This window comes from Cervus elaphus, chromosome 9 (assembly GCF_910594005.1).
Source record: "Cervus elaphus chromosome 9, mCerEla1.1, whole genome shotgun sequence".
Classification (NCBI taxonomy): domain Eukaryota; kingdom Metazoa; phylum Chordata; class Mammalia; order Artiodactyla; family Cervidae; genus Cervus; species Cervus elaphus.
In genome coordinates, this window is record NC_057823.1 from 80,339,570 (window position 1) to 80,366,874 (window position 27,305).

At 41.8% G+C, this 27,305-nt stretch overlaps 1 protein-coding gene across 3 annotated transcripts in view; it reads left to right on the top strand.

The window, feature by feature from the left end:
• The window catches only part of TENM2 (teneurin transmembrane protein 2), a 1,355,200-nt gene that overhangs the window by 1,122,598 nt on the left and 205,297 nt on the right, over positions 1-27,305 (top strand). For all 3 annotated transcript variants that reach the window (XM_043913490.1, XM_043913492.1, XM_043913491.1), the window contains one exon: positions 13,090-13,295. In XM_043913490.1, coding sequence (XP_043769425.1) covers positions 13,090-13,295 — 206 coding nt within the window. The remainder of the gene's footprint in view (positions 1-13,089; positions 13,296-27,305) is intronic.

The following is a 27,305-nucleotide window of genomic DNA, read 5'->3' on the forward strand; positions in this document are numbered from 1 at the left end:
TGGGCTTTGTCTCCCCTTTTCCATTTGTTGTTGTTCGTGGTTTTTTTTTTTTTTTCTCCATTCTCTCTTTCAATTAAACCTTAATGTGGTTGATTTGGGTGTTGGATTTCACATCAAGGGAAGGGAGCCCACAGACTGCCAGAATCACTCACCATCTCGAGTGTATTTCTGTGTTAAAAGGAATGAACTCATACATCTTCATTACAAGAGCACAGAGCAGTTTTTCTATAGATCTGGGATGAGATAAGCCTGGAGAACGAAGATTCAATACAGTGTTCTGACCTGGTCAGATAGCATAAGGGAATCCAGTTTGATTGGCCAGGCCCAGAGGCAAAGTGTACAAGAACTTTTAAAGGGCACATCATATGTAGCCAATTTGTACACTGATCTTAAGAAAAAATAAACTCCCAAGTAGAATTTCATGGACCATTCTCAAAACCTATCACTCATTTTACATTCAGGGCATCCTTTAGATCTGGGGTCAGCAAACTGTATCTCATGAACCCCATCTGGCCAGCCGTCTGTTTTTTCAAGTAAAGTTTTATTGGAATCCAGCCATGTTATTCATTGTCCCTGGCTGCTTTTGCACTGGAGTGGAGTCAAGTAGGTGTCGCTAAGCTTAGATGGCCCGAAAAAACTAAAATATTTACTATCTGGCCCCTTAAGGAAAATGTTGATGACTGCTCTTGATCATGTACAAACCCACTTCTACTTTCCTTGGAATTGTCTATAACTAATAACTATAAGAGACTAGGGAGAAAGACCAAACACCAATATATCAATTTTTCCTTCTTGACTGAGAGTTGGGTTTAATATGTTCTTGGTAACTTTGCATTGACAGATGCTCTGTAATATAGGGCTCTGGGGTTGGTCTCACGGGATACAAACACCAGCTCCATCACTTAGCAGCTGTGTGAATGTAAACAGGTCATTTGCCCTCCCTCAGCATCTTGGGTCATCATCTGTAGAATGGTACCTGCTCATAAAGTTGCTGTCCAGCATAAATGAGATGTCACTTATACAACATGGTATATGATGTCAGACACCAGTAAGAGATCCATGAATATTTTCTTGTTGTTCCTGACATCATCCTCATGTCTCCCAGTCAGTCCATTTAACAAGCCTCCACGGATTGCCAACTTCTTATGAGGTGCTGTATTTCCCAAAGGCAAAGACTGCCTTCAGAATGTCAAGGTAGACAATCCTGCCACTTTATCTTTCTTCTTTATCTTCTAAGAATTGGGACAAACCGTAATGAGGACTTCTTAACTAGATGCTTGATGAGGTCAGTAGGAAGCAGGACTTCCCGCTCCAAAGGGCCAACATGCAAAAACAAGCTGGCCAGCTCCTCACCGCATTATTTGTCTCACTGCAGCTTGAGTTCCATCACTGCCAGCCTGTCTGTTTTAAGCCCCACCATTCTCGGTTTATAACTCAGCTGTAAACATTTATTTGTGCCTGGAGCACATTTCTTTCCTACCCTTTGAAAAAAAAAAATCAGAATTTCCAGATGGTATGCAAGTTGGAAAAAAATGGCAAAGACTGTTATTCTGTTTAGAAACATGTTTTTCTACACTTGCCCTTTCAGCAAAAACTTCATAATGATTTTTACTAGTTGGCTTAATGTATGGTACTAGGAGCCAGATTAGCAGGGAGGTTGCTAATTCTTCCTCTGGCTCTCGTCAGCCTCTCAATGAACACAGCCCAGGGTTCCAAAATGATCACTTCCCTACATGGGGCTTTTTCAAAGTCGGTGAAGTTCCCAGAAGGGCAAAGGGTCATTATGTTCGAGCCAGTCATTACAGTACTGCACATCCATTGGCAGATACACCCACAGCCTACACAGCCATGCAACAACTCCCTTGGTTTTGCAGGCCTTGCCATTCCACCATTGTTGCAGAGGGGCACCGCTGAGTGCCTCACCCTGCTGGGCTGCAGCTTCTGACTGCCACCTGCACCCTGTTCCAAGTTGCATACCCCCTGTTGGACCTAGATAGTATCATCATGCATGCGTGTGTGCTGAGTCGCTTCAGTCATGTCCGACTCTGTGCGACCCCATGGACTGTAGCCCGCCTGGCTCCTCTGTCCGTAGGATTCTCCAGGCAGGAATACTGGAGTGGGTTGCCATGCCCTCCTCCAGGGGATCTTCCCAACCCAGGGATCAAACCATCATCTTTAATGTCTCCCGCATTGGCAGGTGGGTTCTTTACCACCAGTGCCACCTAAAAGCCCATCGTGCCTTGCCATAGGTATTAATAATGAGATCCAGTTTCCCTCCCTGCTGCATTTGCCCTGAAATTTCATTGGCACGCTTCTCTTTCAGAGAGATCTGCACACCCAGAGCTTGACCTCTGCTTGATACATGTCTTTTTGTATCTCTTGTACTTAGCCCAGGGTCCAAAATGCAGTCAGCATAGTGGTTACATATGTGGGTTGCAGAATCGGTCAGACATGGTTTCTGATCCAAGTTCCAGCCAGCACTTAAGACCTGTGTGACCCTGACCAAGTCACTTTACTTCTGTGGTCCTCTGGTCTGGAAAAAAAAAATCATAAAGGAACTGGGAAATTCCATGGTGAGTTGTAACAAATCCATCAATTTTAGCCACTATAAGTAATACTAATGAACTGAACTACATATTAATACAGAAGCATATTCACCTGAACCATTAGATGTATACATATCTGTGAACACCCTGAGTGGCAGAGAGTTGGCCATTTTTGTCTAAGATTGAGGTTTCAAAAGATGTAAAAGCCACGTGTAAGTTCCTCACGCTGAAGGATTTTATAAAAATCACTGTTGTTGTGTGATGTTCTGAAAACTATCATGGGAGTAGTAGACACTCAGGATGGAAGTCTATTCCCAAGGAATAGCCAGCCAAGAGCAACAGGCAAGCTTCCAGGCTGCTGCTGACTCAGACAAGCTGGTGAATCTAATGTCCTTAGGTGGATCTTTTCACCTATCTCTTGGTTAAACAGAACCCGCAGATGGTTGTCCTGCTTCCCAAATAAATGGAAACAAGGTGTAATGACTGAAGCAATATTCTGAATTCCACTTTATTTGCGATAGATAAAAATATGTGAGGCAGAATAATCTGCAAGGCAGATTTATGCCAAGGTGCCTCCAGAGTTCAGTTCAAGTTTAGGAAGTATTAATATGAGGCTTCATTTTCCTGGTATGACTATGAGTCCATTCCCTTTATCACTTGTTTGGGGAATAGTCTCGCTGTTTCCATAAATGAATTATGGCAACATTTTCCAAAATGATTAGCTTCTAATGGGGCTACGGACGGCTGTCGTTTTGCTCAACATCAGTCTTATTTAACTGGCTGGAATTTTAGGTACATGTGTCTGAAATAGGCAGTCGCTTCACATTTCTATGAGCAATCTTCCGTGGAAGTTATAGAGGTAGATTATCCTGTGTAATTGATCATTAGAGTGTTGCCTCTAAAATCCCAGAAATCTCATCTTTAAGCTGGAGGTGAACCAGCCAGAACCAATGTGTCTTAAGCATCTGCTTCATAGGGCAAAATGATCGTCATCTCCACTTTTCACTGGGCAGCTCATAGATAGAAAAGCTGGCCATGGAAGCTGCGGCTCTGGGAGACGCAGACTGGACTCCATGGTATTTGCCAGGACCCCACCCAAGAGCCCAAGGATGGTGGTGGACTCTCACAGAATGATTATTGAATGGTGTTAAATTCTCCTGTGCTTGATGCTGTCCATGGGAACCTGATTTCAGGCTGCCTAGGAAACGGGAATATGACAGACACCCCAAATTTAATGTTGACCAGAGATTACCTAGCACTGCAGTTGATGCCTGATAGATAGTTGTTGCATGAATACATGCGTGAATGACCCACCTGACATTGCTTGGTACCTTCAAGAATCATTGTTAAATAAATATACAACTGCTTTTCAGTTGTCCACCTAAGCAGCTCGAGTCTCCATCAACACCTGTAGTTTGGGATGAATAAACTAGACTTTGCTTTCTCCGGCCATACCACTTTAATTCATGCCATAGGTTTCCCCCAGGTCTGCAGACCTATTGACCACTCATCGTATATTGATTTCAGCTGCTCTGAAAAGTGCCTGTCTCATTATGGCCCAGTCCCAGCCCCAGGCCCTCTGTCGATGTGCTGCATATATACAATGGGATATTATGCAACCATAAAAAGGAGTGAAATTGGGTCATTTGCAGAAGTATGAATGGATCTAGAGTCTGTCATACAAAGTGAAGTAAGTCAGAAAGAGAAAAACAAGTATCATATATTAATGCATAAATGTGGAATCTAGAAAAATGGTACAGATTAACCTATTTTCAGAGCAGAAATAGAGATGCAGATACAGAGAACAGACTTGTGGACACAGCAGGGGAAAGAGAGGGTAAGATGAACCGAGAGAGCAGTATTGACATATATATGCAATCGTGTGTAAAATAGCTGGTGGGAAGCTCCTCTATAGCACGGGGAACTCAGCTCTGTGCTCTGTGATGACCCACAGGGGTGGAATGGAGGAGGTTGGTGGTGGGACAGAGGGCCAAGAGGAATGGGATATATGTATACAAATAACTGATTCACTGCATTGTACAACATTGTAAAGCAACTACTCTTGCTGTTGTTCAGTCACTAAGTCATGTGTGATTCTTTGTGGCCCCATGGACTATAGCATGCCAGGCCTCCCTGTCCGCCATCTCCCAGAGTTTGTTCAAACTCAGGTCCCTTGAGTCAGTGATACCATCCAACCATCTCATCCTCTGTTGCCCCATTCTCCTCTTGCCCTCAATTCTTCCCAGTGAGTCAGCTTTTTGCATCAGGCAGCCGAAATATTGGAGCTTCCGCATCAGTCCTTCCAATGAATACTCAGGGTTGATCTCCTTTAAGATTGACTGGTTTGATCTGCTTGCAGTCCACAGGACTCTCAAGAGTCTTCTTTAGCACCACAATTCAAAAACATCATTTCTTCAGTGCTCAGCCTTTTTATGGTCCAACTCTTACATATGTATACAACTACTGGAAACTATCCACCAGTTTAAAAAAAAAACAGTGCCTACGTTATGCAGCTGATATCATAAATTAGACCACCACACATTTATCCTCCAGATCTGTGATAGATACAGATGTTTTAAGGTAGCACAACAGATAGAAAGATATAGAAGCGCCTAAAAGTCAGGTCCTACCTGTGTTACTCTGATAAATCCTCAGAAGCAACCCCATTATACAACCCCAGATGAGTAGACAGACTTGGAGAAGGGGAGGGATCAGCCCAAAGGCATGCAGCTAGTAGTTGTCAGAGCTGGGATTCAAACCCAGGGCTGACCAACTCCACACGTAACATTGCCTCCTGATATCTCAAAACTTCTCAGTACGTGGACATCCATCTTGGAGGTAAAGAAAGTGTTCGTTGCTCAGTAGTGTCTGACTCTGCGATCCCATGGACTGTAGCCTGCCAGGCTCCTCTGTCCATGGGATTCTCTAGGCAAGAACACAGGAGTGGGTTGCCATTTCATTCTCCAGGGAATCTTTCTGACCCAGGGATCAAACCCAAGTGTCCGGCATTGCAGGCAGTGTGTTTACCATCAGAACCACTATTTCTCTGGAGGTAAAGGTAGAAACGGTAATTATGTTGTTTGCTTGTTGAGTGTCTCTCAGTGGCATCCTCGTAGGGATTAGCCATACTTCTGATCCTGGAACAGCTGTCATGGCTCTGGGAGCCCAGCTTCAGATCCTTGTTTGTGGGACTGGGAGCCTGGTTCAGGCTACTGGCCCCTTTGACCTCAGAGGCTAGCACAGACTTTCCAGACAGCAGCCCGGGGATTATACCCTCAGGGACGGAGTCACTGGGATGGGTCCTCACACATCGGCAATAGCAGTTTACAAAAACCATCTTTCCTTTTTATCTTTTGAGTAGCAGTATTGGTGTATTTTTCTTCCTTTTTATTATTTTTAAAATTACCCAAGTTATACACATTCATTTTAAAGATTCTTTTAAGTATGTAGAGTCTTTTTTTTCCCCGTTGGTTATAAAGACTATTGGTGTAATAATTGGCAAATTTGAATAAGATCTATAAATATATGTGTTTAGTTGTATCAGTGTTATTTTTCTATTTTTGATAACTGCACTATGGTTCTGAAAAAGAATGCCCTTGTTTTTAGGAGAAACACATGAAGATATTTAGAGGAGTAACCTGTTTACAGCTTAACTCTGAATGTTTCAGTAAAAAAAAAAAATTTATATATAGAGAAGACACAAGTGTGTATAATATTTTTGGAGTCTGTGTGAAGGAGATGCAAGGATCTTTGTACCAATTTTTGAAAATTTTCTGTAAATCAGAAATTATTTCAAGATGAAAAATTTGGACTTCCCCAATGGTTCAGTGGTAAAAGAATATGCCTGCAATGCAGAAGACACTCAAAAGACCCGGGTGTGATCCCTGGGTTGGAGAGATCCCCTGGAGAAGGAAATGGAACCCCACTCCAGTATTCTTGCCTGGAAAATCCCATGGACAGAGGGGACTGGTGGGCTACACTCCATGGGGTCGCAAAGAGTCAGACATGAGTGAGCGACTAAACAGCAATAACAACAAAAAACACATATATTTACATATATATGGGGAAATATATATTTATATTTATAAAAACTAAGATCATGGCATCTGGTCCCATCACTTCATGGCAAATAGATTAAGAAACAATGCAAACAGTGACAGACTTTATTTTGGGGGCTCCAGAATCACTGCAAATGGTGATCGCAGCCATGAAATTAAAAGACACTTGCTCCTTGGAAGAAAAGTTATGACCAACCTAGAAAGTGAAAGTCGCTCAGTCGTGTCTGACTCTTTGTGACCCCATGGACTCATCCATGGAATTCTCCAGGCCAGAATACTAGAGTGGGTAGCCTTTCCCTTCTCCAGGGAATCTTCCCAACCCAGGTCTCCTGCATTGCAGGCAGATTCTTTACCAGCTGAGCCACAGGCAAAGCCCAAGAATGGTATAGTGGGTAGCCTATCCCTTTTCCAGGGGATCTTTCCAACCCAGGAATTGAACCAGGGTCTCCCACGTTGCAGGTGGATTCTTTACGAACTGAGCTATCCAACCTAGACAGCATATTAAAAAGCAGAGACATTACTTTGCCAACAAAGGTCTGTTTAGTCAAAGCTCTGGTTTTTCCAGTAGTCATGTATGGATGTGAGAGTTGGACTATAAAGAAAGATGAGCACTGAAGAATTGATGCTTTTGAACTGTGGCGTCGGAGAAGACTCTTGAGAGTCCCTTGGACTGCAAGGAGATCCAACCAGTCCATCCTAAAGGAAATCAGTCCTGAATATTCATTGGAAGAACTGATGCTGAAGCTGAAACTCCAATACTTTGGCCACCTGATGCGAAGAACTGATTCATTGGAAAAGACCTTGATGGAAAAGAGTGAAGGCAGAAGGAGAAGGGGATGACAGAAGGTGAGATGGTTGGATGGCATCACCAACTCAATCAACATGAGTTTGAGCAAGCTCTGGGAGTTGGTGATGGACAGGGAAGCCTGGCATGCTGCAGTCCATGGGGTCACAAAGAGTCAGACACGACTGAGCGACTGAACTGAACTGAACTGTTGGGGAAAAAGTGAAAACTCCTGTTTGCAAAAGCATACTTCAGTTTCACATCTGGGAAGCTTACTTTGAAAGCAGTCACTAGTTTGTTAAAAGGGATGTAACCTTCACTTTCTCATAAGCCCTCCCCCTGCAGACATCACACATGCGTCTTCGTAGCACAAAACAGGAGACCACCCTCCTGGCTCACTCTGTAGACCACAGTAGGCTAGGGTGGAAGGCACCTTAAGATATTTTTGGGTCATACCACTCCTATGTAGACAAGAACAATGAGACCTGAGAGCTCACCTGCCTAAAACTAGCCACCTTCTTAATAGCAAGGATGGGAGGTCAACAGAATAATTCCTTTACACCCCTGTTCCTTCCACAAATGGTTCAGAGTCATAAAGCATCAGGATGAGGACTCTCAAATTTAGCTTGTTAATCTAAGAACTTACTCACTAGACTCCAGCTGCCCTAGCTCATTGTTTTATAAGATTTTATATAAAAGATAAAAGCTGACTCATGATTTTTCAAAAGGATTCATAAAGAAATTTTGTTTAGATACTTCTGTTTTGTTTAGATAAATCTCCCCTTGGAGCTTTCAAAAGAGAATTTTATTTAAAAAAAAAAATCAGTTTCCATGCAACCTTTCAAAGTAAATCTTCCTTAAAGCTCTCATTTCACTCAGTATTTATAGGGATTAAGTTAAAATACCCCATCAGATGGGCAGATAAAACTTGATTCAATTCAACAGGAATTTATAGATTACCCATGAGTTGTCAGGTGCAAGCCGCTGAGAACCCAGAGATCAATTTGCAGCTCTGCCTGACCTCAGAGAGCACAGTGTCTAATAAGGGAGAGTTAGGAAGGCAAACCTAGACAGCGTATTAAAAAGCAGAGACATCACTTTGCCGACAAAGGTCCATCTAGTCAGAGCTATGGTTTTTCCAGTAGTCATGTACAGATGTGAGAGTTGGACCATAGAAAAGATTTAGCACTGAAGAATCAGTGCTTTTGAATTGTGGTGCTAAGAGGACTCTTGAGAGATCCCTGGACAGCAAGGAGATCAAACCAGTCCATCCTAAAGGAAATCAACCCAGGATATTCATTGGAAGGACTGATGCTGAAGCTGAAGCTGCAATACTTTGGTCACCTGATGCAAAGAGCCAACTCACTGGAAAAGACCCTGATGCTGGGAAAGATTGAAGGCAGGAGGAGAAGGGGGTGACGAAGGATGAGATGATTGGATGGCATCACTGACTCAATGGACATGAGTTTGAGCAAGGTAGTACTCAAGATAGCTCCAGGAGATAGTGAAGGACAGGGAAGCCTAGCATGCTGCAGTCCCTGGGGTCGCAAAGAGTCGGACACAACTTCGAGACTGAATGACAACTAGGAAGGCAAAGAAAACAACATAGTAGCTAATAACAGTGGTGCAGTAGAGTTAAGTGTAAATGCTACGGAGACAGAGAAAGAACCTGTTTATCAGGGTGTAAAGGACAAAGGAACTTCAGTGTGAAGGTAAAGCTGACCGGATCTTTATTTCAGTGTTAAGAAAGCAGGTTTTTCAATAAAATAATCTAATCAGAAAGATAACCACACCAGCTCCTAGAAGGTCCCACCAAGTCAGTAATGGAGATAGAGCCTGACTCCCAATTTTAAACTTCTTCCCATAGTTCTCTTAATAGAGAGTTAGACTCTCCCTTCTCTCTTGATGGATAGATGAATAGGTAGGTAGGTAGATAGATAACGTGCAAAATGTATAAATATATAGATGCATATCACATATATACACGTTTCCTTTTGGAAATTCTTTACTCTGAAAAGAAAGACAGATGCTTTCCCTTATGTTCCTTTATAGTTTTTCATTCTTTTATTTAATTAATGTAACTAGCATTTATTTTATTATTAGTCTGCTCAGCACCTTCTTTGTATACTTTCATTTGTTACTCTAACCCTATGAGATAGTTACTATTATCGTTCCCATCTTAACAAAAAGACAGTGAAGGCCCAGAGAGGTTAAGCAGATTGGTGGAGGTCACACAGCAAGCCAGAACTAGAGCCAGGATTTGAACCCAGTTCTGTCTGACTGCAAAACCTTTAGCACCCAGGTGCACTGCCTCCTTTAGTGGATAGGGCATGAGGAAGGAGCATCTAGAACCCCGGGGGGAAGTGTGACTTCTGAGAAAGCAACCTATCCCCACTGGTGGGAGCAGCTGTTACTGACATCAGTGTCCTGAAGTCAGGGTCTTGTGATAGAAGGGGGACCCCACTGCTTTCAGCCCTGAACCAACCCCCTGAGGCTCCTCACAGGAATTTCTCCCTCATAGCCACTCTTTGGAAACCAGCTCCCTTTGCCATCTCTGGCGTCCTCACTTGGTTTGTTATTATCAAAATCCGTAAGTTTCAACAGCAGATTAGCAGGCTCGTGGGTGCCTATTTCCTGCTTCTTTTTCATATCCTGTCATTAACCCAGCAACCCCTGAAAGCCCAACAGACATGAGGGAAAGTTCATTTTATTAAGTGTAAAGATGAATAATTCCTTTAAATTTTTTTCATTTTTAATGCGTTTCTTTAACTTGTTGCCAAACTATGAATGATTGCTGGGCTTACATGTGGTCTTTATAAGAGGTTTGTAAACTGTTCTTCCCCAGAGATTTTTTTTTCCCTGCATTACTTCCTTACTGCATCCTTTTTATTGTGTCCCTTCTTCCAAAAGGTCTTAATTGGGGGGAAGGGAAGCCCATCAAAAGCAGCATTTTTAAGTACAAATGTATTTCTAATTTATAATCTTCAGAGCTTCTGATCCAGTGGTGATAAAAAGTGGTTCCCCCTGGGTATGTCATTATGTCAGCAAAATAAACACCCCTCTATTGAGTCTTGGTGGTGGTGGTAGTTCAGTTGCTAAATCATGTGCAACTCTTGTGACCCCATGGACAGAGGAGCCTGACAGGCTACAGTTCATGAGGTTTTCCAGGCAAGAATACTGGAGTGAGTTGCCATTTCCTTCTCCACTGTTGAGTCTTAGATAATTTTCATTTAGTGCTTGTTTCGTGCCGAAAAGTACTCTAAGAGCATAGATTAAGTCATTAAATTCCTTTAACAACCCTATGAAATAAATAGTAATAATGTCCCAATTATGCAGGTGAGGGAGCTGAGGCCCAGAGAAGGATACCCATAGCAAGTGTCAAAGCTGGGATTTGAACCAAGGCTGTCTCAGTCCAGAGTCTCTGCTCTTACATGTGACGCAGGGTTCCTCCAACTCCACAGTCTGTTAGGCCACATGAAAATGTTTGGGGAACACGTCATCAAGTTCCCCATCTAAAGAGCTGAACCACAGGACTCACTAGTTTCTTTTCTTCCTAACAGTGTTTTGTGATGGAAGCTTCCCAACTTCCTGTGGAAGCCCATTCCCTATTCTAGAGGTCAAGTGTGTCCTCTTAAGGTTCAAAACCAGGGTGTCTCCTACTTTATTTGAAGCCCCTGCTTACTTTGTATTTGCTCCACTATTGAACTATTATAAAGGGGAAAAAAATAACTTCACACCCTCAAGTCACTCTGCGGTTTTTCTTTTATAATTTAGATATAGAAAACCTTCAGGATCCAAGAATGTCACCTCTCCATTTTCCAGATGGAGAAGCTGTCATTTATGAGTCATTTACGAGTCTTGTCTTGACTGCAGTGGCCAGATAGGAACAGAGCCGGGGTGGTTAAGTCACTAACCCTTCAGGCCAGTCTTCTGCAACTGCATAATCCCTCCTGACCATCCAAACCTTTTGCAATGGATTGCAGCCAAGTACAGATGAATATATTCAGATGTAATATAGTCCATCCATTACAGAATGTAGGAGGGAGCCTGCTTCCCCTGCTTTGCCTTTCAGGCTGAAGTTTTCAGATCCACAAGGCCACCAAAGTGATCAATCGAAAAATGAAAAGACTCTCAAAACCCAAAATGTCTTCAATTCTTTCTGTATTTGATTTCAGCTGGTTTAGAAGATCTTAAGAAGCTAGGAGATTGTGGTTTTATATTTCAAGTTTAGAATCCATTTGAAGGAATCACAAATGGCCTATATGAAACCAGCTTCCAACAAGGTTTTATTCCCATTTTAGAGAGGAGATTAATGAGGCTCTGGGAAATCAATTAACTTGCTCTTCTTGGGCAACTACTAGTAACTCCCAGCTTTTTCTTAATTCTATATTTGTAAAGCAAACCACCCTCTGAAGTGCAAGAGACCCTGGCTGGCTCGTTGTTATTAAGAAATCCTCTGTTAAAGGTGAATTTTCTGAAACTCCTATTACTAAAGTTCTGAAGGATGCAGAGTATGTGCAACCAATGGTTTCTATGCAGGTGATTTCAAATAATGCAACAGAGATGCACCAGTGTCACCCTGTGAGGGGTGTGGTTTCCGCTTGATTCTTAGGTCCCTCCCTTGAGCAGGGAAGAAGAAGTGAAGACGTGAAGTCACTCAGTCGTATCCGACTCTTTGTGACACCATGGACTGTAGCCTACCAGGCTCCTCCATCTGTGGAATTTTCCAGGCAAGCATACTGGAGTGGGTTGCCATTTCTTTCTCCAGGGGATCTTCCCAACCCAGGGATCGAACCCAGGTCTCCCACATTGCACGCAGACACTTTACCATCTGAGCCACCAGGGAAGCTGCTAGCAGCAGTATTGGGTCAGCCTGAGGGCAAGCCAGCATTTTCTGTTCAGTTATTTTATTTACTTTGGACTGATTTTTATTCACTGATGTCTCTTTTTTTTCTTTTTTAATTTATGAGAATGTCAGAGTATATTGGACTTGTTTGTGGCTGGAAAGAATAATTAAAGGCTGCACGAATTACATTTCATGCCAAATTAACATCACTCTCCCCTCTCCTGCTGATGATTTAACATCCCAGTCACATTTGGGGTGCTGGAAGCTTTACATGTACTTGTCAGGCTGTAACTCTTATGATAGTTGATCAGTAAAGAGCAGTCACAGAAGTTCAGGAAGTATTGTGCCAATATTTTGGGTGCCCTGGGGTATGCGTTTCTGTGTTTCTTATTTAAAACCGAAATCGTTTGTTTTGTTTTTCGTCTGCCCTGTTCTTTGTTGTTGTGCACAGGCTTTCTGTAGTCATCTTGAGCAGGGGCTACTCTTTAGTTGTGGTGCTCGGGCTTTACATTGCGGTGGCTTCTCTTGTTGCAGAAAACAGGTTCAGGGTAGACAGGCTTCAGTAGTTGCAGCACGTGAGCTCGGTAGTTGTGGCTTACAGGCTCAGTAAGTGGGATCCTCCTGGACCAGGCATCAAATCCGTGTCCCTTGCATTGCCAGGCAGATTCTTAACCACCAGATGACCAGGGGAGTCCCTCAAATCTAAATGTTTTCAGCTGTGACCTGAAGAGAAATTTGCCATGAATTTCATCTTTGTATATATTTTTTTAGATCCTAACATGTAATCAGTCGGAAATGCAGAGCCAAATAATGGGTACACATGTCACCAACTTGATGTCAATTCCTATTTTCCAGTGCCCTGGTCCTTGAAGAACAGCAGCATAGACAGTGGTGAAGCAGAAGTTGGTCGGCGGGTGACCCAAGAAGTCCCACCAGGCGTGTTTTGGAGATCGCAGATTCACATCAGTCAACCCCAGTTCTTAAAGTTCAACATCTCCCTCGGGAAGGATGCTCTCTTTGGTGTTTACATAAGAAGAGGACTTCCACCGTCTCATGCCCAGGTAGGACCATGCTTGATATAGCCACAAGTTTAAAAAATACTACTGCGCACCCACTGAGGTGGCTATAATGAAAGGACAGACAATAATAAGTATTGGTGGAGATGTGGAAAAATTGGAACCCTCATACGTGGTTTGTCAGAATGTAAAATGGAGAGCCACTGGGGAGGGAATTCAATAGTTCTTCAAAAAGTTAAACAAAGAATTACAGTATGACCCAGCAATTCCATTACTAGATATATTCCTACAGAGAACTGAAAACTCTCTCATTTAAAAACATACATAAATGTCCATAGCAGCATTTATTCATAATAGCTCATAAGCGGAAACAACCCAAATGTCTATCAGTTGGTGAATGGAGAAACAAAATGTAGTCTCTCCACACCACGGGATATGATTAAAACATAAAAGGGGGTGAAATTTTTTTTTAAATAAGAATGAAATATTGTTACATGGATGAATCTTGAAATGTTTTGTTACATGAAAGAAGCCAGATACAAAAGGTTATATAGCATATTTGTTGTTCAGTTGTTCAGTCGTGTCTGACTCTTTGCTACCCCATGGACTGTAGCACTTGAGGCTTCCTTGTCCTCCGCTATCTCCCAGAGTCTGCCCAAACTCATGTCCATTGAGTCAGTGATACCATCCAACCATCTCATCCTCTGTCATCCCCTTTTCCTCCTGCCCTCAATCATACCCAGCATCAGGGTCTTTTCCAATGATCCAGCTCTTTGCATCAGGTGGGCAAAGTATTGGAGCTTCAGCATCAGTCCTTCCAATGAGTATTCAGGGTTGATTTCCTTTAGGATTGACAGGCTTGATCTCCTGGCAGTCAAAGGGACTCTCAAGAGTATTCTTTAGCACTACAGTTCAAAAGCATCAATTTTTTGGTGCTCAGCCTTCTTTATGGTCCAACTGTCACATCCATACATGAATACTGGAAAAACCATACCTTTGACTAGATGGACTTTTGTAGGCAAAGTGATGTGTCTCTGTTTTTTAATATGCTGTCTAGGTTTGTCATAGCTTTTCTTCCAGGGAGCAACTGTCTTTTAATTTCATGGCTGCAATCACCATCTGCAGTGATTTTGGAGCCCAAGAAAATAAAGTCTGCCACTGTTTCCACTGTTTCCCTATCTATTTGCCATGAAGTGATGGGACCGGATGCCATGATCTTAGTTTTTTGAATATTGAGTTTTAAGCCAGTGTTTTCACCCTTCTCTTTCACCTTCATCAAGAGGCTCTTTAGTTCCTCTTCACTTTCTGCCATTAGGGTGGTGTCATCTCCATATCTGAGGTTATTGATATTTCTCCCAGCAATCTTGATTTCAGCTTGTGCTTCATCCAGCCCAGTACATATGATGTACTCTGCATATAAGTTAAATAAGCAGGGTGACAATATACAGCCTTGACGTCCTCCTTTCACAGTTTTGAACCAGCCCATTGTTCCATGTCCGGTTCTACCCGTTACTTCTTGACCTGCATACAGGTTTCTTAGGAGGCAAGTAAGGTGGTCAGTTATTGCCACCTCTTTAAGAATTTTCTATAGTTTATTGTGATCCACACAGTCAAAGGCTTCATTGACTAGTCAATGAAGCAGAAGTAGATGTTTTTCTGGAATTCTCTTACTTTTTCTATGATCCAACGGATGTTGGCAATTTGATCTCTGGTTCTTCTGCCTCTTCTAAATCCAGCTTGTACATCTGAAAGTTCTTGGTTTACATACTGTTGAAGCTTAGCTTGAAGGATTTTGAGCCCTATCTTGCTAGCATGTGAAATAAGCACAATTGTGCGGTTTTTAAATATTCTTTGGCACTGTCCTTTGAGATTGAAATGAAAACTAACCTTTTCTAGTCCTCTGGCCTCTGCTGAGTTTTCCAAACTTGCTCAATAGAGTGCAGCACTTTCACAGCTTCATCTTTTAGGATTTGAAATAGCTCAGCTGAAATTCCATTACCTGCACTAGCTTTGTTCATAGTGATGCTTCCTAAAGCCCATTAGACTTCACACTCTAGGTGAGTGACCACACCATTGTGGTTATCTGGATCATTAAGAGCTTTTTTGTACAGTTCTGTGTATTCTTGCTACCTCTTCTTAATATCTTCTGCTGTTAGGTTGATACCATTTCTGTCCTTTATTGTGGCCATCTTTGCATGAAATATTCCCTTGTTATCTCTAATTTTCTTAAAGCTATCTCTAATCTTTCTCATTCTATTATTTTCCTTATTTCTTTGCACTGTTCACTTAACAAGTATTTCTCATCACTTCTTGCTGTTCTTGGAACTCTGCATTTAAATGGGTATATCTTTCCTTTTCTCTTTCACTTCTCTTCTTTTCTCAGCTATTTGTAAAGCCTCCCCAGACAACAATTTTGCTTTGTTGCATTTCTCTTTCTTGGGGATGGTTTTGGTCACCGCCATATGACTCTATTTATGTTGTCTGGAATAGGAAAATCCATGGAGACGAAAGGAGAAGGAAATGACAAGCCACTCTAGTACTCTTGCCTGGAAAATCCCATGGACGGAGGAGCCTGGTAGGCACAGTCCATGGGGTCGTGACAAAAAAGGAGATTGGTGATTGCCAAGGGTGAGGGAGGAGGGAATTGGGGCTGACTGCTAATAGCTATGGGCTGTCTTTTCTGGGTGATGTAAGTGCTGTGAAATTAGATAACAGTGATGGTTGTACAACACAGTGAATATACTAAAATATACTAAAAACTATGTTATGGGAACTATTTCTCAAAAAAAAAAAATTGGTTACTTCCCTACCATGATGTAGTTAGCTTATCCCGACTAGACCTTTGCTAATTGTTGGGTACTTTTTGTTCAGGGATTTGGTTTATTTGTTAAAGCATCCCGAGGAGACAGCCCACTGTGTTTGACAGGAGTGATATAAGTTTAACCAAAATTCAGCAAACACTTTTCTGTGGCTTCCCTGTTCTTCCTCGTACTGAGTTCCTTGGGAAGTGCTTGACACTGCAAAAGTGAGATTATTCCCAGCATTGGAAGTGAAGAGGTTGGATTATATTATGGATTTCATTATTTTTCTTTTCATCCCTCCTGGTAGAGATTTTCTTAAGCATCCCACTTGGGATACATTAACCCTCATCTAGTTTGGTTTCCTTTACCAGTAAGAATAGTGTATCCTAAGGAGAATGAAGTAGTGTTTCCTGCCTCAATTTGCTTTCAAATCCAGCAAGTATATAAAGAAGTCCATTAGGAAAATACGCCAGTGGAGGGAATAACACCCTTAACTACCCTTTATATCCAGTCAAAGCTAGCTTTTTAAAACATGTGTTGCAGAGGTATTCATCCAGAAAATTCAGTGGAAGAGTGTAAAGCTTTAAACCCACTGGCAAATGCAAAGCGGGCCGCCATTTCTGTGTCTTTAGCTCATAGCAGACATTGCTAATCGATGACTGTGCTTTTTCCTCACTAAACTCGGTGCACAGATGCCTCCAAGAGAGCCTTCAAAGCAGCCACTACCAATTGACCAGTGTTGGCTCTCAAGATGAAATTTATTTGCAGTCCCATATTTACAGCCTGAAACAATCGATATAAGGGACTAAAAGGACTGTTGCTTTTCTGAGCACAGAGGGCTGTGTAGGTTTTTAACACCATATACAGCCCATGCTATAGGGACCAACATGTAAAGTGGTAATCAATAAGTCCTCCTCCATCCATCCATCCAGAAAAATATTTATTGGTCTAGGTGCTGATTATCCAGAGGTGAGTTAGCATAGCTCTTAAGAGAAGGAAATGGCAACCCACTCCAGTGTTCCTGCCTAGAGAGTCCTGTGGACGGAGGAGCCTGGTGGGCTGCTATCCATAGGGTCGCACAGAGTCGGACACGACTGAAGCGACTTAGCATGCGACATGCATGCAACTAACCAAAACTCCTGATACAAAAATCACACCTGTCCTTCAGAGAGACTCCCTTAAGAGAAAGAGAGAAATTCAGCTAAGAGGAGTCCCCGAGGCATTTCTGTAACTTCTGGCCAGGAGCAGGGAGCCAGTCTGGGAAGTTATGCAAAGTGTTAGAGGGTCTCCCTGACCTTCAGACTCCACCGTTTCTTTGGTAGCATAATGAAAGATCGACAGCAGTGAAATCTGCTTGTTGGCATTATTCGAGTAAGTAGGAGCATGCCTCTGGGCACAGCTGAGCATAACTTTCCTCTTAGCCCCTTGGACACCAGGAGGTTTACTGGGGGGGAAATGTCCCCTTTCGACCTTGTTCTGAAGCACTGCTGTCCCCCTCTGCTTGCATGCTCTGAGCAGTCAGAATCACGGAAAAGCCAGTGATCGTGGCAAGTCAAGTTGGTAACTCTCTGAAACTGACTGTGGATGGACAGCAGGCAGAAACACGCTCTACCCAGGTTCCCCGCTGTTCTGACATTCAGGACTCAGACCCTCCATGACAGTGTCTTTCCTGCTTTTGCGGCTGTACCACGCCGTCCATCTCCTGCCAAGCCGGTGATTTTTCTAGTGATCGTTCTCTCAAAATAGCTCCACTCCAGGGACAGCCCCATCCCATTTCTCCAGAAGAGAAATGAATAGGCGTGGGCTGATGTGCACTGAGGTTGCAGTCCAGCTGCCAGTCTGGGAGTTGAGCTTGACTTGGAGGGTCAGGTAAGCGAGCCATGGTGCAGATGCTTAGAAATGCATGAGACAGCTACAATACAGGGGCGCTTCTTCAAAAAAAAAAAGAAACAGGGGAGAAACTGACTCCCCATGCATCTTCACATTCATTTGCTATTATTTCGAACACTCGTGTCCATTTGATGAGTTACATTTCCTGGAGGAGATGGCGCTTAGCCCCGCGCAGGGATAGGCAACTAACTCACGTCTCAAACCATTATAGAATGTCTCATTTCTATTGGCATATTCTATCAAGGAACATAAGTTCTATGGGGATTGGCAGACTAGCCAAGGTGACTCATTTGAGCTGAAAAGAGAGAAAGAGAAAGAAGTGGGGAGGGGGAGGAATGTGAAAGTCTCTCGGCTGCATTGCACGAAATGGCTCTGCTTAAATTTTATTGAGGATCGTGCTCTGACCAAGTGCCTACAAGGTTTAGTACCCTTGTCCAAGGATATTAAATACAGAGGAGAATCCTTTCTTCCCTGTTTAAATTTCCCAAAGAATCAGAGTCTGTCCCAGTTGACTTTTAGAAAGGGGCTTTCTATAGAAATGCAGAGGCAGCATGGCATAGAGGAGAAAGTACTGGAATTAGCGAGAAAGCTGAGGATGAAGGCATTGCTATGTATTAACCAGGTGTCCTCAGATGTGCATGTTAATCTCTCTGAACCTCAATTTCCTTGCCTACCTGTTGCTGTAGTTACATCTCCCAGTGTTACTGTAATTATACCTCCCCCCACAAAGGTAGGATGGGAAAACACTTTGTAAATAGAAATACAATATAAAAATATGGTACACAAGTGTCTCATCATACTTAAAAATCCTGCGTGTCCCTAGCCAATACTGTCTATCAATAAGCAATTATGTAAATATAGGTTTTTAAAGTAAAATTAATTGGCTCATTTTTTTCTTCTTATCAAAGGACAAATTGTTTTCATTACAAACAATTTTTTTACAGCACAGAAGAACAAAAGGAAAGCAAAAACACCCATAATTGGAAGCAGTCCCCTTTTGCTAAATATTTATACAGAGTTTTTGCTATAATAAAACAAATCAGTTGCAATTAAAAAAAAAAAAAAAAAACAACTCAGAAGCTGAATGGTTTAAAACCACAGAGGCTATTTCTTGTTTATATCAGTATCTTTCGACCTGGGCCAATTCTGCCCACCACCCCCGCCCCTACGACATTTTGCAGTGTCTGGAGATATTTTTGGTTTTGCCCTAAGAAGAGGTTACTCCAGGCAGGTAATGGCCGCTAGACACACACAGGAGAACCCTCCATAACAACCAGCCCCAAAGGGCGAAAGTGTTGAGGTCGGGAAACCCTACTTCATGTGTTCATTTCAGGTGACATTGGACTTTACTCAATATCAGTCTCATTCAAGGCCAGGGAACTGTGGAGCTTCCACTGTCAGGAACATGACTAGTACTCTGTCTCAAAGGAAAGAGAAGACGAGTGAATTATGCACCCATCCCTAAAGTTTTCTGCTTTCAAGCATCACATATCATTTAAGCCCTTCTACGGACCAAAAGCAAGTCAGATCCTAACTTCTGTGGAGCAGGAATTACAGTCCTCTGGTGTTCCTGGATGGAGGGTATCCCAATGAGAGGCCCTTATGACTTACAGTAAAACTTTGGGAGACCTGTCCTCATGGCCAGTCTTTGTGTACACCCTTAATTCTTTTCCTGAAAGCAACTCTTAAGGATTTTATATGAATTGCCAAATTGTCCTTCTGAAAGCTTATACCAGTTACCCTCCATACCTCTAGAGAAGGAAATGGCAACCCACTCCATTACTCTTGCCTGGATAATCCCAAACACAGAAGAGCCTGGTGGGCTACACTATGTGGGGTTGCAAAGAGTTGGACACAACTGAACAACTAAGCGTACACACACACACCACACACACACTATACTCTCCTACCACCAGCGGCAGTGTATAAATGTTCATTTTATTTACTTTAACTCCTATAAACCAGATACTATCATTGTTTAATTTGTCCATTTGAAAGATAGGTATTATATTGTCTTTTAAGTGCAGCATTTTCATACCCTGAATTTCATTTTTTTAAAAATACTTAGACACAAAGAGGAAAAAAAAGGAGTCAGTCTAAGCCACTCTCAACCTACCAGCTCAAATTCTTATGGGGCTAGTGTATGTAAGGTAGCCTAGTCTATCTTGCCAAGTATTTGAAATCCTACCAACCATGTCAGGTTTGCTTGACCCCAGTTTTAGAAAGGAAGCAGATGAGACTTAAAAGTTGTCATCATCATCTGACCTGGCAGCGGTACTGGGATCAAAGGAGAACTCAGAAGCTACTGATGCAAGTGAGACTCTTGGGTGGTTAAGGCAGGAAGCAGGTTTACTTGACAGTTCATCACTGATTACTACCGATTTGTCAAGCCAAGTCAAATCCTGCATGAGAACAAGTCAGTAATCGGCAAATTAGGTACATGAAAACCGGAGCCAACAAGATGCAGTTATTGCTGGGGAGCCCTGCCGGGACTTCACCTCCTCCACAATCCTGTTTAGCAAATCTCAAAAATGCCTGTTTCATCACTCAGACTGATGGAGCCATGAGTCCAGTCAGTTCCAGTGGCAACTTGAAAGTGTGGGGTGGACTTTCAGGTCGAGCTGTAAGGGTTTATTAGGAGGAAGTAGTGAGGATTAAATGATGCTGAGATAGAAGCAGACACTGTCAGCCCCCGTGCTTTACCCTAAGATGTGTCTGTGGGGTGGGAAGCAAAACTATCCACACATTGATTGAACGATAGAAGGGAACTATTTAAGAGACCACAAATTGCCCCATGATCATACCAAATAAGTGCAAATATGGCAGATTGAGCATGTACAGACCAAGATCAAATGAGCTGAGCAAACATTCCTGTTTGTCCTCATCAGCAGAATTCTCCCAAATGACATTTTTTAAAGGCAAATTTATAGATGGTGATGATGAGTGGTGTTAGCTTTTTCCCATCTCAGTTTATCCCTCTCCAGTTCAGAGCCTTATTTGAAAATGAATTCTCTCTTTCCTTGTCCTCTTCTCTCTTGTCCAAGCAAGTCAGCTGTACATTGTTTGCATTAGAGATGTAACTAACTGCATCCCTGGGTCACTGGGATGCCCGCGTGTTCTGTCGCTGTGCCCCGCCCAGTGCCCGTTGCTCGGTCACACAGGCTCTCCTTGGACCTCACTCATCCTGCAGAACTGTGTTCGGTGATCTTATGGGGATCCTTCCCCATACCAGGTTTGGCTGTCAGCTTACATAATCACCACATAGCATTTTTTAAAATGTATTTTTAATTGAAGGATAACTGCTTTACAAAATCATGTTGGTTTCTGCTGAACATCAGCATGAATCAGCCATAGGTATATATATATATATATATATATATATATATATCCTGTCCTTCTTGAACCTCCCTCCCAACTCCCCCCACCCCGATGCCACCCTTCTAGGTTGTCACAGAGCCCCAGTTTGAGTTCCTTGAGTCATACGGCAAATTCCCATTGGCTATCTATTTTACATATGGTAATGTAGGTTTCCATATTACTCTCTCCATAAATCCCACTGTCTCCTTCCTCCCCCAACCCTGTGTCCATAAGTCTGTTCTCTATGTCTGTGTCTCATTGCTGCCCCACAAGTAATTTCATCAGTACCATCTTTGTAGAGTCCGTATATATGTGTTAGTACATGGTATTTGTTTTTGTCTTTCTGACTTACTTCACTCTGTATGATAGGTTCTAGGTTCATCCGTCTCATTAGAACTGATTCAAATGTGTTCCTTTTCATGGCTGAGTAATATTCCATTGTATATGTACCAGAGCTTCTTTATCATTCTTCTGTCAAAGGACATCTGGGTTCCTTCCATGTTCTAGCTGTCGTAAATAGCGCTGCAATGAACATTGGAATACATTTGTCTGTTTCAATTTTGGCTTCCTCAGGGTGTACGCCTAGTAGTGGGCATTTTAATTTCATTTTAGGAAGGGGCATATTTTTACAGGGATGTTTTTCAGACCCTTCCTCTCCAAAAGAACTTGAGGTATAGAGAAAGAGTTTGAGAAACCAAGAGAACCTTGGTTTCTGTATTGTACTAAAAGTGCTTTTTGGAAAGGTCTTTCTCAGGAGACCCCTTCCAATTATCTGGTAGCCTCCTACAGGAATGGAAACTGCCATTTAAATCAATGAGTATCCTCCTAGGCAGTCGCCAGTCAGGAGAAATCTTAGGAGATGCTTGAGTTTTACAAGGGATCTGGTATTGAGAAGGGCACATTGAATATTTTTCCAAAAAGGCATTGATTTGAGTACATGGAACTGAGGGAGAAAGACAGAGACAGAGAAAGCAGGAATGAGTAGGAGGGGGCAGTACCAAGCCACGTATTTTGACTGAGCAGAATCTCAGAGGTCCTGTAATTCAAGAGTTTCCAGTTTTCTAGGCAATGACCTGTATCTTAAAGTTGAATCTTATGTAGAACCCAGTATATAAAACAGGTTGTGACAGTTTTTATTAGCATAAGTATGGTTTATAATTCAAATCCATATTTATTATTGTAATGTTTTAATCTCTATGTGCATATGTTTCTTATATGTGTTTATTACATGTGTTTTAATCTCTATACATGTTTGTATGTGTAACTATATATATTTATATATAATACATAGAAATAGAGACACCAAAAGAGAAACTAAATTCATAAGCTTGGTCACCTGTAGGAATAGGTGAGGAAAAAAGGACTGAGAATTAGATTTAAAGAGTATTTTTTCATCCATAATAAAGCATTGAAGGTAAGGTGAACCCTTCCCCATCTGCAAGACACACACGCATGTGTGTACCCATAGAATGACTGAAAGTAAATGTGACACAGTGTTAACGTTCATTCCAGTGGTTGAAATATGGGCAATCTGTCACATATTCTTTATGCTTTTCTTAATTTTAGCAATCTCTCTCTCTTTAGGAAAAGTGGATCTGTGACAAACTTGAGTCTGTTTTGAGTAAAACAAGCATTAAGAGGTTATAGATGATGACTCTAATCTTGTATCACTCTCAGGATTCAATTTATTTATGTACTTTGTTTTGTTTGCACAGTTTTGAGAAAAATCACAGTGAATGTATATAAGTAGTTGCAAAGAGCAACTGCATTTTTTTCATCATTTCCTTACAGGCTCTGGCTAGTCTTCAATTAAATTGATCCATGAACTTGAAAGAAGAGCAACAAACAATAATCATTTCAAGGCTAAATAACGTAAAATATCTAACTATTCACATCTCTTGCCTCAGATACAGAAGTAGAAATGTTGTACCCCAAACTAAAGCTGTGAAAGTCTTTATTAAAAACAACAAAAAAAAGAAAAAGCGCTGTTCTGGAACATGCTACATGTTCTTTTTTTTAATTGAAATATAGTTGGTATACCATATTATGTAAGTTACAAGTGTACGATATAGTGATTCACAATTTTTAAAGATCGTACTCTATTTATAGGTATTATAAAATATTGGCTGTATTCCTCATGTTTTACAGTATATCCTTGTAGCTTATTTTTTATGTAATAGATAGTAAGTACCTCTTACTCTTCTATTCCTGTATTTCCCATCCTCCCTCCCCTCTCCCCACTGGTGACTACCAGTTTGTTCTATCTATGACTCTGCTTCTTTTTTGTTACATTCACTAGTTTGTTGTGGTTTTTAGATTCCACATACAAGTGATATCATACAGTATTTGTCTTTCTCTGTCTGACTTATTTCATTTCACATAACACCCTCCATGTCTATCTGCGTTGCCGCAAATGGCAAAAGTTCCTTCTTTTTATTGTTGAGTAGTATTCCATTGTGTGTATGTTATGTATATATCTATCAAAGTATGTATGTGTGTGTGTGTATACACACACACACATGCACATCATATATTGATCCATTCATCTCTTGACGGACACTTAGGTTACTTCTATATCTTGGCTATTAGAAATAGTGTGGCTATGAACATAGGGTTGCAGCTACATGTTTACTTGAAATTGCATTCCTGGTTTAATATCCTGACATTAACTTGTGTCTCTGCTCTGCCTGGCATTTGGTTGAACAGGATCTCCAGTGGAGTTCCTTATACAACTTTTTCTGAGCAGACACACATCAGGTGGATTCAAAGAAAGCCCAGTGCATATCTTGAAGTTTCTTGATAAAGGACAGAGTAACAGAAGGTCAAATCTGTGTTCAGAGGTATTAAGAAAAGCTTTATTCCAAACTCTTCACAAAAATTAACTGACTTTAAAAATTCACTGAAGCCCCACTCAGTATGGATGTCTGTAGGGAAGCCAAAGTTGTTAGAAGGCAAAAATAACCATTAATTATCTGATCTCTTATAAACATGTTCCCCACTCAGAGATCCTCCCCCCCCCCCCGCCCCGCATTTAACATGAATTATGATGACAGCATTATTTGAGGGCTATGATGTTTCATATAAAGTATTTTACCTTCACAACAACCCTATGATGGAGGCGCTGTTAGGAGCAGCCCCGTTTTACCGGGGAAAGAACTGGGGCAGAGTTTAGGGCCTCAAAGCCGGTGTGCACTGGACGCGGCAGACAGGTGCCCGTTTCCCTCCTGCCGGAGAAAGTGAATGCTGCCGGCCGTCATTCCCAGGGGCGTCCTGCAGTGAAATGCCAGTGTGTGTGTTGGCAGAGGAGAGTTACAGCTCAAGCCCAAGACAAGAATTTCATTAAATCAGAGGAAGTAATGCTGGAGATCTGCTTCTGAGTGCCAGGGGGACTTGGTCAACGTGGATCCGGCCAAGGTAGCACAGTTAACTACCATGGCAGAGAGAAGCGGCAAGGAAAGTGACATGATCGGCACTTCTAAGTGGGCGGTTGTAATAACGTGAAGAGGGGTCCTGGAGGATTTGATGCAGACAACCAATATGTTTACATTTGTTTGTGTGGCGCCAGTCAGGCTACAGTGACGCTGCATTGTTCTCAGATAGTTTATCAATTCTGAGATGCACATGATGCTCGTCTTTTGACATGTCTGAAAAACAGGGTGCATTTTGCAGTCAGTATAGCGGAGAGACAATGAAATGTTCGTTGTCACATGTTTGCGTATACAGGAAAGCTCAGTGTTCATTCTAATAATTATAGAGTGTGGTGGCAAACATAATCTGAACATTCCTAAATATGAGATAAAAATACTTTCATAGTTACAGTTTTATTGTTCAGGGTAAATTCCAAATCAGTCATTTTCCCATGTGTTCAGAGCATCCGTTTTAAGTGACCTTTTATTATTTCCAAATATGCTCAGATGAACTTGATCATATTGTGTATGTCGAGTCAGGGTGGGTATTTAAATATAATTTTTAAAATATATAAATACACAAATAAAAATAAAGTTTAAGCAGACATTCTGTGGAATGCCTGTGCAGCTGTTCCAAACACAAACGAGCATGGGATAAGGGTTCGGACCAGACCAGACGGCCAGGGTTTGCAAGCTGTGCAGCCTTGGGCAAATCCCTCAGACTCTCTGTGCCTTGGTTGCTTCGTCTGTAAGATGAAGATAATAATATTACACATTCATAGCTTTGTTGTGAGATGTAAATGAGGTAATCTTTATAAAGCATTTACAACTGTGTTGGCACAAAGAAATGATATCAGCTATTATGTTTTTCAAAGCATCCATAATGCAAACCCCACAAGCCCCCAAACAAACAAAGCAAAACAAATTCCAACAGTTTTATTAAAAGATAACTTTTATTTGTTACAAGAGCAATATATAATGATGATAGGAAAAACAGAAAACATTAAGATTTTTAGTATATTTTTAGTATATCTTTTGTTCACATACAGTAATCATTTTTGCAAATTTGAGTCTTGTCATACATACTGTTTTTACCCTGATTTTTTGCATAATGATAAGTAGGAAACATCATTCTATATCTGAATATTCTTCCATAAGCTCATTTTAAATGCCTCAAAAATAGCTCATTCTATACTTTAAAAAATTTTAACCAAGTTCCCTTCTTCAACATTGTATTCATTCTGTAGTAAACATCCTCATAGGCATACGTTCATTTAGTTTTTAATAAGTTCCTTATATGAATTCTCAAGAGTGGAATTGCTGCTTTTCTAACAATAGCAATAGCCATAAGAATAGCCAATACTGATCCAGTGCTTACTGTGAGCTAGACCAGACGCACAATGACCCCCAGAGGTAGGAAATTTTACTATTTTCATTTTAGGGATTAGAGAGCAGAGACTCAGTTTAGTAACTTGTCTAAGGTCACAGTCAGTCAGTCAGTCAGTTCAGTCACTCAGTCATGTACAACTCTTTGTGACCCCATGGACTGCAGCACGCCAGGCTTCCCTGTCCATCACCAACTCCCAGAGCTTGCTCAAACTCATGTCCATTGAGTCAGTGATGCCATCCAACCATCTCATCCTCTGTTGTCCCCTTCTCCTCCCATCTTCAATCTTTCCCAGCATCAGGATCTTTTCCAATGAGTCAGCTCTTCGCATCAGGTTCAGGTGGCCACAGTATTGGGGCTTCAGCTTCAGCAGCAGTCCTCCCAAAGAATATTCAGGACTAGTTTTGATCTCCTTACTGTCCAAGGGACTCTCAAGAGTTTTCTCCAACACCACAGTTCAAAACCATCAATTCTTCAGCACTCAGCTTTCTTTATAGTCCAAATCTCACATCCATACAGAACTACTGAAAAAACCATAGCTATGACTAGACAGACCTTTGTCAGCATAGTAATGTCTCTGCTTTTTAAGGTCACAGTACTGCCTGGTGAAAGGATCAGGCCAGTTTGGAGACAAGCCACCCGTGCCCATGACTGTGCCTCTTTCATGCCTGAGAAGGCATTTTGTGACTAGACACGTTCCCAGTTTGCTCCCTCTCCTCAGTGATATATTTGATTTATTTTCACACGCAACCTGCATGAGACCCTCCTATTGATCTTAGGAGGGCAAGGAGCCAAATATGACATTTCTGATAAACCACTGGCTAAAGACAATTAGATGGGAATGTGCAGTAAATAAGAAATCACATCAGCAAGGCACTAAGAGGTGAAACCTCCATTCTTCTGACCCCATGGTAGAGCTTCAGCACATCTTGGCATGGCCTAGAGACGTTCGTCAGTTTCATTGAACTTGACCCCTACACTGTGGCTGGCTTGGTCTTCAGGTTGGATCATAAGGCAGCACAATGAGGGCATTACCTTGTGGGAAGATAAAATACGAAATCAATCCAATCATGCGCTCAACAGATATTCACTGCAGGTTTGTGCTGGGGATGCAGAGATGAAAGGCATTTAAAAAGATAGGGACCTGACAAGTCAAGTAACAATGGCATCATCGTGCAGGGAGAGTCGTGAGATGAAGTACCAGGCAGAAGAT